General features: G+C 36.7%; 1 protein-coding gene across 2 annotated transcripts in view; it reads right to left on the bottom strand.

Annotated features, from left to right (window-relative positions):
* Window positions 1-14,238, bottom strand: part of arap2 (ArfGAP with RhoGAP domain, ankyrin repeat and PH domain 2) — a 109,835-nt gene that overhangs the window by 14,716 nt on the left and 80,881 nt on the right. For both annotated transcript variants that reach the window (XM_055211108.2, XM_055211119.2), the window contains exons 20-27: window positions 13,637-13,800; window positions 12,832-13,044; window positions 12,560-12,665; window positions 11,155-11,302; window positions 6,489-6,557; window positions 4,234-4,308; window positions 3,712-3,829; window positions 1,106-1,234 (exon numbers count right to left, since the gene is read on the bottom strand). In XM_055211108.2, coding sequence (XP_055067083.2) covers window positions 1,106-1,234; window positions 3,712-3,829; window positions 4,234-4,308; window positions 6,489-6,557; window positions 11,155-11,302; window positions 12,560-12,665; window positions 12,832-13,044; window positions 13,637-13,800 — 1,022 coding nt within the window. The remainder of the gene's footprint in view (window positions 1-1,105; window positions 1,235-3,711; window positions 3,830-4,233; window positions 4,309-6,488; window positions 6,558-11,154; window positions 11,303-12,559; window positions 12,666-12,831; window positions 13,045-13,636; window positions 13,801-14,238) is intronic.

Here is a 14,238-nt window from a genome sequence, read left to right as displayed (position 1 = left end):
GGCCACTGTGTTTATATTGAAGTTTGTTGAGCCTGGGCTGTCTACAGAGATTGCGTTTTTTACAGTTTGATCAGCGGACAGGCAGCAAGCAGATAGTGATGAGATGTTTGCTGTATGTAACAAAAAAAGTTTATGGTATAAAACGCCTGAATTCGCTTAGAGCACCTTTAAAAGCATGCTATTTTTACTTCCATGACTAAAAGAAAACGGGTTTTAAAGGTTTTAATAAAAAAATAACAATTTCAATATAAGTGAAAAACAACACAATTATTTAACATTAATCTTAAACTGGTGGTCTTCTTCCACCGCTTAGTTTTTCAGTTTACAAAGTCATCTAAATAGGGATTAGACATAGTGCCAGCGCAACTGGCTTTTAAAGGGGATGAGACTCTCATTGGTTTACTGCACGTTATGCCAAAACACACCCATTACTCATAAAAAAAGGACCTACCCTTTTCGACCATGCGCTCGGCACACAAACCATTTTCCCCGTCATCAAACTAGCAAAAGTGGATTCGGACACGCCTATTTACTGTAGATGTTGCGCTGTGCACTTTAGACAATGCGCTTAGATCGTTAAAATAGAGCCCTTAGTGTTAAAAAAAGAAAAATATCAACTTAAATTTTGACAAGTTACAACAACATGCAAATGGCACTGATTCGGTGAAATGACCCAGATATACAGATTTAAATGGGATACGTTAAGAGACAGCATGGCTAAGAAAGAGTCTCTAAATTCATTCCATTTAAAACATCACCCCTAACGTAACAAATTCCCTGCCTTCAACTGCTGTGAGCAGCATTTATTTTATTATGCATAATCCATTAGTCTCCATTTGTTTAGGTAGTTGATGTACAGGCTGCATATTTGTCAGATAACATATTGAAGGGCTTTGCTTTCCTGAAAATATTCTGCACTATTTGTAAAATGTTGGTTTATGCACACAGGTAGACAAGCATCCTTACTCACACTAGTTGTCTCACATGGGAAACCGTTTTAAAACTGAGAACCTGGCTTCAAACAAACACTAGAAATGTAACAGAACAATACATTCCCTTATTCTGGAAAGTAATTTGATGGGCTGCAGTAGGACACTGCCAGTACCTGAATTGGAGTCTGTCATTTTGAATCCAGAATACTTTTTGATGAGCAGGAAGGCCGAGCTGGGATCCTCCAGAGAGCTCCACTCCAATAGCTGCTCCAGAATCTTCTCTTTGTAGTGTAAGGGCCGCTCTGAGTACAAATATAAGGGAAAGAATAGGCAAGCATTAGTGAAAGCAAATCAACATCTGACATGTTTTGTACATTAAACATTAAACAGGCAGTATATAAAATGCAAATGCTTTTAGCTACACAAGCGTCATTGCATTACAAAATGTATTATGTTATTCTCACCACTGCCACAAGGGGCACTATAATGAGCACTGGACAGTAAGCATAATTGTTTGTTTTAATGCTATTTCAACGTAGCTATATTCATGGTGAAGACCAGCTAATCTGCACACAAGTTAATCTATACACAAGTTAATCTATTTTCATGTTCATCGCCAGGTTATTTAAATAGCAAATGCATTTGCGCCCATTTGTGCGCCCATGGGCGTGCTGGTCTGAAAATTTCAGTTGCATTTTTGTCAAGTTGCTATTTTGAGGCAACTAAAATAGACTATGCCATTGACCAACTAAAACCTGGTTTAAAGTCAATGGCGCAGTATGTTTTGTTGTTATAAGCGGGACGATAACGCGCGTGCACTTTGCATATTACACACATAGCAGCACATACAAAATTAAAGGATTAAAATGTAAAAGATTATTATTGTGTGTCTTGGACATAAATGAGGACCGATTACGAGACATTAGAAGGCGTAAAGAGCTGCTTTACCTGTAGCCTGGCAAGTAATTGAATATAATAATTTGAGTTTTGCTTTTAACAAATGCAAATATTGCATTTATTTTTAAATGTTTTTTTAAATGCTACCCAATAGATTTATTGTATATGATGACTTTGTACCTGTAGTACCCAAGTAATGATTTAATTCAATTCAATTTTATTTATATAGCGCTTTTCACAATTGTTAATTGTTTCAAATCAGCTTTACATGAGTAGATGTAGGGGAAAACACAGAAAATCAATAGATAATATTAGGAGTAGAATATAGCGGCTAAGGATAAACCGTACAAGCAAGAGTAGTAATAATGTAACGTATACAGTAAAGTGATAAGTTAAGCCAAAGTTGGCTGAATCTCCCGGGGACGAAAAAACCCTAGGAGAAAACCCAGTGGGAAAAACTCCTAGAAGGACAAAAACCCTTGGGAGAGATTAATATATATTTATATATATAAACACGGTAGGGATAGGAAGCGGGTAAGTGTATTAAACTGGTTCAGTAGTGCTGAAACGTTTCGGCTCTCCACATGTACAAAAAAAGTAATATTTCAATACAAATAAAACAACGCAATTTTTTAAGATCAATCTTAAACTGGTTTTTCTTCCTCCACTTAGTTTTTCAGTTTACAAATTCCACCATCTAAATAGGGAATTGGCATGGTGTGAGCGCAACTGGCTTTCAAAGGGGATGGGAGATGACACTCTCATTGGTTTATTGCATTTTGCGCTCAAAACACACCCATTACTCATTACGAGAATAGAAACAATCCTTTTAGACTGTGCGCTAGGCGCACAAACCATTTATCCTGTCGTTAAACTAGCAGAAATGGATTCAGACATGCTCTAAGTGCACTTGCGCCATGCACTTTAGACCATGCACATAGATTGTTAAAATAGGGCCCTGTGTTTCTACAGCTCTTTATTGTAAATCCTATGTAAATTCCCATGTTAAAACCCATTGATCATATGTTTCACATGTGTAACCATTATATTTTAATTTATATATAAAGTTTAACCCATTTTTCATGTGTATTTTCATTGGTTTCACATGGGAATTTACATTGGATTTACACTTTATACATGTAGACTTTTCTAGTCTTGTTTGTATTGTCCCCTAGAGTACTGGGGTTTGTTATAGTACCACCACAGTAAAAATATAGCAACAGTAAAACTGCAAAACAAATCCACTCCCTTGCCATGCATTGCACAAGTATTCATGTCTGTATTTGTGCATGTGCGTTTCTAGCCAAAGGCTACACATTTAAAAGACATTTTTTCTATGCTTGTGTAACAGAGAATCTCTAGAAACTTAAAGTATTCTTACATTCTTACATAATTCACTTAAATATAACTTTTAACATATCACCACCAAAAAAAATGTTTGTGCTTTGGGTTTGTCCTCCACACAAGCATAATTACCAAGTGCAAATTTGTAATTATCGCCAGCCAAGCTGACTATGATTAGACAACACAGTCAAGTGCAAAATAGATCTATTATCAAGTTGTTATTTGTAAAAAGGAAAACACAATGCTCGCTATTGGCAAAAATCACTCTTACACCACCTGTCTCCCCCTCCCTCTGATCCCATCACAATCTGTTAATAGTTTCTCGTATCCACCAGGAAATCATAATAGTTCTAATCATAAACATGCACTTATCTATTGAAGCATTTTAATGTGTTTGTAAGCCTTAAAGGAACATCATTATATGCTCCAATTATTTGCCATGCACTTAAAAGCGAACACACACAATACGTTCATGTAGAGTTAAGTTAGTTTGTTAAGTTTTAATGAGCGTAATTATTATTTGTAGCATGACCCATACCCAGCTCTCCATTTTCAATGACCTCAAAGGTGGTCCAGAGGTCCTGAGCTCTGACCTCCACGCCCTTCATCTCCAAAGTGTTCATAGTAAGCTCATCTGACCGCATGTTGGGAGAAACCTGGTACAGAAATTTAACTTTATTTGGGGGCAAATGCTGATATATCTGTTTGATGCAATTAATGTGATTTCTTATGCATATGTATTTTATTCAAATGTTTAAAATGTATACATCACATCATCTGTGCAAAAATATATAAAATTTGAAAAAATAGGAAAAAGATGTCAAAAACTGTCAAGAGGAGAAACCAGACTGAGGTCATGATGATCCTCATATGACAACACACATCCGCAAGTCTATTAACTGAAGCTTACCTTGACTACTGATAAAACACAATTACTCTTACAATTAAATCAAACATTGCTTTGATTAACTGCAGTTTGATTTAGTCTGTGGCAGAAATCCCCTCCAGGTTCACAGATAGACACAAGCGCACACACCACAGAGAGATGGAGAAAACAAACCTTAATTAAACAGCACTTTTCTGGCTCCTTTTTTTCCAAGTAGACCTCAAATATCAGATCGCCGGCGGGAGAAAACTGCAAACACAAATGGGTCAATAACATGACATGAATATTTTTGTGTCCATGGGGAATTATTTACTATAAAAATAACTGGACATATGACAACATATATTGTTTAAATACATTTATAGTATTTTAATAATAACAACAAATTTTGGTTTGGTATCTCCTATCTTAAGTAAAATGGCAGGAGGGGCAAGTGTCTATACAAATCAGCAGTTTACAATTTTGTTAACATTTTGAAAATTGAAAAACTGAAAAACTGGAGTGGTTTTCGGTTTTATTGAATTTTGTGTACATTTAGAAGACATTTTCATACGAAAGTTTTTGTTGAATCACGATTTGTTCTTGAAAACATCCATGCGCACATCTCGCTCACAAATGTGTGCGTACGCTGCGGTACGCATGTTTAGTAAATGCGACCCAATGTTCCCAACTTAAAAATATGCATTACATCAATTTTTTAAAGATATGCATTCACCTGGTAAATACACAGATATCGTTTAAGTTTATTGCTATTGTAAAAAGAAAGAAAGAAAGAAAGAAAGAGAAAGATTTACTAACTAAGCACCCAACTGTACAGTAGCCTTTGTGGATTTGATACAAAAGCAATCAGCAGTCCATTCAGATCCAGTGAATGTGTATGTGTTTGACTAAATGACACACAGCTGGAGTCCCACACATCATTTAGCAGAATTACACTACAAGAGCTGGCAAACCTCTTAGCGAATGTAAACCACAGCTTAAAGCTCCCCTTCTAAATGATTAAAGCTGCTATACCGAAATGTATTTAAATGTAGTAAAAAAGACACATACGCAAGCATTCTCTGGGTAAAGCACTTACTCTATAAAAACAGGTTCAAAGCTTCTATACAGAGACAGAAGGTATATATTTTCACAAATCAATGTATAAATCTCTTTACGAATGAAGATTGAAGTGATTTTTTTCATTGAATGTATAAGCTGGACAAAACGGTAATGGAAAAAGCCAATAGGAGCCCAGAATTGTTTTTAATATTGTTTAAAAACTATCCCAGTAACAAAAATACGATTAAATAAGAGATTTGTTTAACATGATTTGGAAACAGCATAATTCCATTTTTCATTTGCTATTTAAAGGTGCAGTGTGTAAATTTTAGCGGCATCTAGTGGTAAGGTGCTGAATTGCAACCAACGGCTCAGTCCACTGCTCACGTCTTGCATTTGAAACACATAGAGAAGCTACGGTAGCCGCCACCGGACAAATATGTCATCGTTGGAGACAACTTAGTAAAAAAGTTTGTCTGTTAAGGGCTTCTGTAGAAACATGGCTGTACAAAATGGCGGCTTCCATGTAAGGGGACCCTCTGTGTATGTAGATAAAACGTCTCATTCTAAACACATAACGGTTTATTTTGAAAGGTCTTTATACACCCCTGATAATTTAGTTTTGTATAATTTTTTGCATTTATGTCAAAAGATCCTTCAAAAAATTACACACTGCACCTTTAATAGATTTTTATGACATAAATTGAACACCATTATTTTGTGCACTCTTAAAAATATGTACCTTTGAGGTACTAATACGACCTCTTTAGGTGCAACAATGTACTTTTTGAAAGGGTGCCGCCCCAGTGACAGCTAGGGACCGTTTTTGAACAATAATTTTTTTCTAAAGGTGTGGAAAACAGCAATGATTGAATAGGTGCATCTAGACTTTTGACTGGTACCGCACGTATCCGTGTGTAATTACGCGTGGGGCAATGTTTTCAAGTATTTTTCACGGGTCACTTCCGAAACCGCCCTTGCACCGACTTGCACACACATACTCAAAGTTTTAAAACTTGGACGCCGGCTGCAGCACGCAAAGGAAGATTAATTTGTTTTTCAGCTTATCTTAACAAATTGTTCCTTGTGGTGCCAGTGAGGTATAAAGTGTCTGACACAAAGGTTAGGCAGCAGAAAGATTGCTATTTGCTCTAATTTGCTCCAAACAATAGCAAGATAGGTCAAAGTGAATTTTTGACCCATGAAAATGCACGGCTTGTGAAATCTTAAGCCGTTATATGCAACCCCCAGCAGGTTATAGGGTAAACGCGCACTTTAATAGCGGTAACATCGCACGCTATAAAAGGCGTCTCTCTCGGCTGTCTTTGTCTTACTCTTGCAAAAGCACACACCTATTTAATGAAAAGGTTCAAATGGGGTCGACTTACCGTAGTGTCCTTCCATCTGGTGATAAAGCTGTTTTCTTTCTCCATTTGCCTAACCTGCTCTTCATTGACCTGTTTTAATGGACCCAAACAGATAAACAGAGATTAAAGGCCCATGTGCACAGTAAACAGACCTGCTCATATCCCCATCAGCAAAGTCAGCATCCTATTAAAGGACCCCTTCAAATTGACATGTCAAAAAAAACATAGGGTGGGGGACAGAAGATAAAGAAGTAAGGACATGACGTCACAAACTACTTTGCAGAGGAAATAGGTATTTCTGATGATCAAAGCATCAGGGACATGGTAAAAATTTTACAAAAAAGCATGCGTCTCACAGAGAAACTTGAAAACGTAACGTTGTCAGCTACATGCTCTTTATCGATGAGGAGCATGTTGTGTGAAATGTCACCTTTTGGATGAGAATAAAAAAGTCTGCTTCTGAAGAACAGCGCACTGACAATCTATGGGGTAAAAAGTGACTTATTTTTATTCCAGGCATGTGAAGATTGAGATATTTACTTAGCAGCATGACAATATAACTGAGCAGTTGGCTCTGTTTGAATGTATTGGTAAAAAACAAATGACTGTGAATGCGTACAGCGAACTTTTAATTTACACCTGCATGCCTGCATATTACTTCAGAGGACGAATTTCATCTGGAGCTCAGGCTATTTGTCACGCTAAACCTCATGTTTCACACACACTCCCTCTCTTATTTTTTTAAATGTGTGTATGTGTGAAACCAGGAGCCTTGTGAGTGTATGAGAGAACCACTGGGGAATAACACTGTAAATCCCATTACAGATACTCACGTCCAAGTGCAACACGAATACTGTCCCCATCTTCACACGCTTTTACCTTAGCCGCATACTTTGTGGCGTTGGATGGATATTCTTTTGACAGTTTTTAGTTCTGTGGAGTAATATATTGTCTAAGGGGTTTCTGACAGCCAGGGTTTCTCATAAAATGAATAGTTGAACATATTGAAGGCCTGCAGTATAGATCAGTTTTGCATTATGATCTATATTTAAAAGTAGAATGGAAGTAAAAGATCCATCTCTGAAATTGGACTTCTCATTATAAAAGGACAAGATTGGTTATATAATCATAACTATAACATGTATATCATTTTTACGACTAAAGACAACATAAAATAACACATTATTCACAACTCTGACATCAAATAAACAACACTGGCAATGTAAAACCTGCTTTGTTTGGGTTAAAACAGACATAATGGCATTAAAAGAGTGGACGGTTTAAAAGTATAAATGAAACACTGTGCTTCTGTCCATAGTAATGAAGTGTCCAGTTGTTACAGTAATGTGTGACCCTGGACCACAAAACCAATCTTAAAGGATTAGTCCATTTTCTTAAAAAAAATCCAGATAATTTACTCACCACCATTGTCATCCAAAATGTTGATGTCTTTCTTTGTTCAGTCTAGAAGAAATTATGTTTTTTGAGGAAAACATTCCAGGATTTTTCTCATTTTAACGGACTTTAATGGACCCAAACTTAACGGAAGGCTTGTCTGAAGCGTGGCCAACAGCCAATCACAGTGGCCGCTACACATACTCCGTTCTTCCATAAACGTAATTGGCTGGCTCTACCTAGGTTATTTGCATAAGGCGATCTGATTGGCTGACGCATGCGTTGCCGCTTGAAAAGTTAAACTTCTGCCGCGAGCAACGGCACTAACGCGCCGGCGACGAATCCACAATTCAGTTCGGCAACGCATGAAGTCACTCATTTAAAGTGAATGGGAAGCGTTAACGCTGACGCCCCGTGTGAATGCGCCGTAAGGGTCTTATCTAGCGAAACGATTGTCATTTTTGACAAGGAAAAAAAAAGCACTTTTAAACCACAACTTCTCGTCTATCTCCTGTCCTGTGACGTGCCAGCGCAACCTCACGTAATTTGCGTGATGGCGTGGAAAGGTCACATGTTACATATATGAAACGCACATTTGCGGAACATTTTAAACAATAAACTGACACAAAGACATTAATTAGTATCATTCCACATACAGCGATGTCGGAACGGTCCTCTTTCTCCACACTTGTAAACCCTGGGGCGTAGTTTCGCATTCGTCATCCATGACCTCTTGACGTAATGACGTATTGCGCGAGGTCGTGCTGGCACGTCACATGACCAGAGATAGACGAGAAGTTGTGGTTTAAAACTGCATATTTTTTAATTTTCTTGCCAAAAATGACAATCGTTTCGCTAGACCCATATGCCTCGTTTGGGATCGTTGAAACTCTGTTGAAACTGCAATTTTAAACTGCATCAAAACTGTTAAAGTTCATTAAAGTCCATTAAAATGAGAAAAATCCTAGAATGTTTTCCTCAAAAAACATAATTTCTTCTCGACTGAACAAAGAAAGACATCAACATTTTGGATAACATGGTGGTGAGTAAATTATCTAGATTTATTTTTTTAAGAAAATTGACTAATCCTTTAAGTAGCATGGGTATATTTGTAACAAAAGCCAGAAATACATTATATGGGTCAAAATTAGAAATCTTCTTTTATGCCAAAAATCATTTGGATATTTTGTTAAGATCATGTTCCATGAAGATATTTTGTACATTTCCTACTGTAAATATATCAAAAGTTTGTTTTTTTGCAGGGATGCAAGGACTATATTTTGACAAACTTAAAGGTGATTTTCTCAATATTTTCATTTTTAAACAGTCTTAGGGTGTTTTCAGTCCTGTAGATCGATTGCTTTGTTCCGAAACCGGGGGCTAAATGGCTACATACATACATATAACGTTGCAATTTCACGTTGGTTCAGTTCAAATTCACAAGGCAATTTTCCAAATGAACCAGACTTAATACTTGCACATGACTTAAAAAAAAGTCATGTGCAAGTAAACTCTCCTTTAATTGGTCAGAGTGCATCTGTTTATTTTCCGTGATTCCGCTCAAAGCTGTCCATCAGGATTGACAGACAGCAGCTTTGCGGGTTTATTGTATAGCTTTTTTGGTAACTGCAGTTATATTAGTTCATTATTGTGAGCAGTAATCAAAACCTAGGCAGGACAACATTCTTACCATATACCTATTGCGGAGAAGACCAATTAGAAGATATTTTAAGGAACATGCTTTGGTTTTGAATGGCATTGACGTGCTCATCAAAATTCGTCACCAAAGAGCTATCAGGTATGTTCTTGGTTAAAAAAGCAATAAGATAGCCTGTTTGTTGGTCCGTTGGGTCGGATTGCTGTCATACTTATACCAAACTGCTCCAGAGTTAGTTTGCAATTGGGCCGAGACCACCTCGTTTAGACGGTCTTGGATCGGTTGTTTTGGTGTGGATCCGAGCGCAATTGCCGTATTCACATAGCCTGGCTAACACCAGACCAGTCTCATAGAGAATGAGACGTGGTCTGGGAACCACATGCTCATTTTCTCATATTTGAGGCGTGGTTTACGAATGCTCACAGCCGTTAATTGGGCGCTAAGAATGTCTATCGAATGCGACTGTACGTAGCTCATAACCAATTGTTTTAATTATACCAGATGACGTATGTAGAGCAACATAAATTCAAACGTAAACAACTTTTATCGGGTAGGCTATGTGTGCACAGCTGAAAGCTATGCAACTAATCCGGTAGCTGTATATTGATATCGAAAAGCAACACAACTTAGTGGCACTGTGACAACCATGGTAGGTAGGCTAGAGGCATAATGACAATATGATATTAATAAATACCACTTACTATTTATAAGTTAAATGGACTTCGTCGACGACGATGCCTAGCAGCTTGGTCCTATAAAACACCGTGGCTAACATGTCTTGCCATATCCAAACATCATTCTTGGATATAAAATTATTTAACGCCAAAAGTTGCTATTTTTTTATAAACTTGCGTTCAAATATACTTACTGTAGAAGACTATCTAAGGCTGCATCGAAAAGTAACTTCGCGTCTACTGCCGTGTTGGATAAATAAAACTGCTTTGGTGTGTCGCATAGAGGTCGTCACCGTCTTGTTTCTTCCTCCCCTTTCTGTGATTGGTTCCTTATTTCAGGGGAAAAAATGGTCCATAGTTTCCATGCTAGACTTGCAGCGTTAATAAATTTGCGCGCAAGGCAGCATGGGGAAACCCACGCTAGTATTCGCATATCCCTAAACAAACCGAACCAAGGGAGAAAACACACCACGTTCCAAAACAATGGATCAGGTCTGAACACACCCTTAATCTGTACTATCCTAACAAATCATACATTCATGGAAAGATTATTTAGCTTTCAGATGATGTTTAAATCTCAATTTAAAAAATTGACCCTTATGATCGGTTTTGTGATACAGGGTCATTTAACTTTAATCAAAAACAGATGCAGGCGGCATCAATGTATCTTGTTTGCATCCATGAGATACCAACACAACTCTACAGTATGACCAATGCCAAACATCACAGGTCTTGATGTGACTCCAAAATCTATACACACAAGCACAGAACAAATATTTAGGAGATTAACTACTTTATTTAATTGCAGTGGTCACTCCCTCAGTGGTCTCAATCTCAGCAATGTGTGACCACTGTGAAGATGTCTTTTGCTTCACATACAATATCAAGAATATGATCATTTGAAAAGGTTCAAGTAACCTACCAGGTATGAATCCTAAGACAGAACAAATGTTCAACTTACAGAGAAGAGCTGGATGTAATTGTTGATGAGGTCCTCCACCACACGAGTCTCCTGAGGGGTGCGTCCTTCTGTTTGAAACAGACACGAGGAGAAAACACATGCCAGCTTCAGCGTGTTCATCTGGTTAATGTGGGAACACCTCTGGATCCTGTACATATACAAACATGCGCATTCAACTTCATGTACAGTGAGGTTCAAAAGTCAAGGAATACATAAGGTTCAACACTATTCACTAATCCAATAAAAGCAAATTTGCAGCATTGACCATGTTAACTTTGTACAAAAGGTCTGATTTTACTGCTTCCATTGAAGCACATAAGATGATCTTTGGAAAAATTTCAAATCATGCTGGGATGACATGGATCATCAGGTTTTGCGGAAATTTGTGGAGTCCATGCCAGCTTAAGTGCATGCTGTCATTAAATTTAAAGCAGGACATAACAATTACTAAGAAACTGTGAAATGATACATTTGAAATGATAGAAAATTGTACATTTTCTGATAAAACTCTACACTAAAATTGTAATGCTGCTGAAAATACACTGTACAATGAAAAATACTGTTGGATTTTAATTAAAACCTAAAGTTTGTCAGTAGAGGGTCTGAATTTCAACCCCAATACAGTATACGCAGGTGCACAAATATATTTGATATGAGAGTTATATATGAATTAACACACACTACTGAATTAAATAAATAAAACCTGTAGTTTTGTTGTGTATAATGTGTTATATATGTGTTGTATAAAACAATGAACAATACTTTTAAAGCATTTTTTAATCTTCTTTCATCTTAATTTATTTAAATCAAAAGTTGTAACTGTTAACATTAGTTAATGCATCATCTTAACTATCATGAATAACTGTAATGGCATTAACAAACATAAACAAAGATTAATAAATGCCAAGAAACATTATTGTTCATACTTAGTTAATGTTACCTAATGCATTTACTAATGCTAACAAATACAACATTATTGTAGTGTAATACAAAACGATTATACTGTTGGATCTTCACAAACACTAATTTATGGTTCCTTTATTCAGAAAAAAATTAAGAGTGTAAATGTAAATTCAAAACAAGCACAGAAAACAACAGCAAAAACAAAACAAGCAAGCACAAATACTGCACAGACCTGAAGACAACAAAACCATTATTGTACATCATGAGGGATATGTAAGGCTGCACTTCAAATCTGCCAAAAGGGCCAATTAAGCCTTCTTCAAACAATTTGAGTCATTACGGAAATATTACAAACAATCTGACATACCCAGTGAGGGTTTGGAGTGCCCATGTTTACCGTGTGCTTTTTATACTCTTACTTCAAACACAACGCAACACAAATTGAAAATAGAGTTGCATGGAGGCTTAGGAGATGCTTGTTTTTGTGAAAGGAATGAATTACCTGTACAAATGTTGCAGTAGGGCACCAAGAGTTGACCTGTTGACCTTGGGTAAACTTTGTATGTAGGACTTATATTTCTGAACTCTGGCTTTCTCGTCCTTTTCATCTGAAAACATTAGACAAATGTTAAAATCTAATACAATTTGATTTTTTTTATACAAATAGCAAGACAGAATCATAAAGGTTTGTATAAAACTAAAACACATAATGTAAATATTTTAAATACAAATTAAAATTTAAACTTTTATCATTCAGTGGTTGGTAGCACTTACCAAGAGCAGATATCCAGAAAGGGTACAGTTCCTTAGCCAAAAGTGCATCTTCACTGTTGGACAAGAAGCTTTTAAGTGTATCTGTAACATCTTCTAGCCGGTGGTCCTTAGCCCGTAGCTTAACAACTCGGGCATCTTTTGTAAACACCTCCAGTAGCTGGGCCACACGCACCGGATCACCGTTCTTCTGGTAGATTCCCTCATAACACAAGCCTGCAGGGAAAGGTCAAGTGTAAAGATTCAACAGTTTAGATGTACAGGAAATACTCTGTTGCACTATACAATGATAGCCTAAAATATAAAAATAAGGACACAAACCACAAAAGTAAACAATACTAAATTACAGTACACAAGTGCATACGGCATGAAAGCATTCAGTATATATAATCTATGAATGTAAAGATGATTAGAATCATAGGATATACATGTATACATAAATTAAAAGATATGTACATATAAACCCAGTATAAACATACATATAAAGTGTTACAGTGGTGCATAGTGTTCAGTTCAATGTACACATGGCAAATGTGCATGAGCACAGTCTGGTTAAGGTGGGTTGTCATTTTTATACACTTATGTCTAGACCTAATTTACTTAAGACCTTTCAAAGTGTTTAATTTTCAAAAAGTTTTGCACTTAAAAAGGTTTAGGCTTATTTCAAGTTTGAAATGTTATTCTTTGAAAACACACTGTTCTCAAAATTCATTTGAGAAATTTAGGCACATGAAATAATCTAAATGCTTTAATGTAAAATGAAAGATAAATGATTAGGCTTCATAAGCGTGAAATATAAATGGATTACCGTATTGAGTGACAAAAGCTATGCAGCTATCCACGATGATAGGAACATCATTTTTATTCATTTGCTGGTTACTGAGAGCCGTACCGTCCGTCCTAGCTGCTAACTGGATGGCAGAATGCCACAGTGCAAAGTCCTGCTTGTTTACGCCATGCAAGTAAAGTGTTCTGAGTAAAAATAATACAAAATAAGGTTAAAGGACAAGTTCGGTATTTTACAGGTAAAGCCCTGTTTTCAGTAAATTTAAGATGAAATAGAACAGTTTTGACTGATATTTGGACATATGAAGCTGGCCCGAGACTTTTCGGTTTCTGTTGTATCAGCCCCCACCTCTACAATGGCTACATAAGTGCACTAAAACAATCCTTTCTAAAATGCATTAAACTTTTGTTTACAAAGACGTGAAACTCACCGAGTGGTCAGGGGTGTTCACTGATATGCTCACACAAAAATCGCTGCAAAAGATGCTTTCCAACATGTGTTTTAGCATTCGTTGTAAACTTGTGGACCTATTTTTTCCAAACGCCTCACATCCCGTATATTCTTCCGCTGAGAGCTTGAATAATAGACACTCAAGCCCAGTTGGTGGCGATAATCCACCTTTG

The sequence above is a fragment of the Misgurnus anguillicaudatus genome, chromosome 21 (genome assembly GCF_027580225.2).
Source record: "Misgurnus anguillicaudatus chromosome 21, ASM2758022v2, whole genome shotgun sequence".
NCBI lineage: Eukaryota > Metazoa > Chordata > Actinopteri > Cypriniformes > Cobitidae > Misgurnus > Misgurnus anguillicaudatus.
The sequence above is the reverse complement of the archived record's forward strand: the minus strand, read 5'-3'. Positions and strand labels throughout refer to the sequence as shown.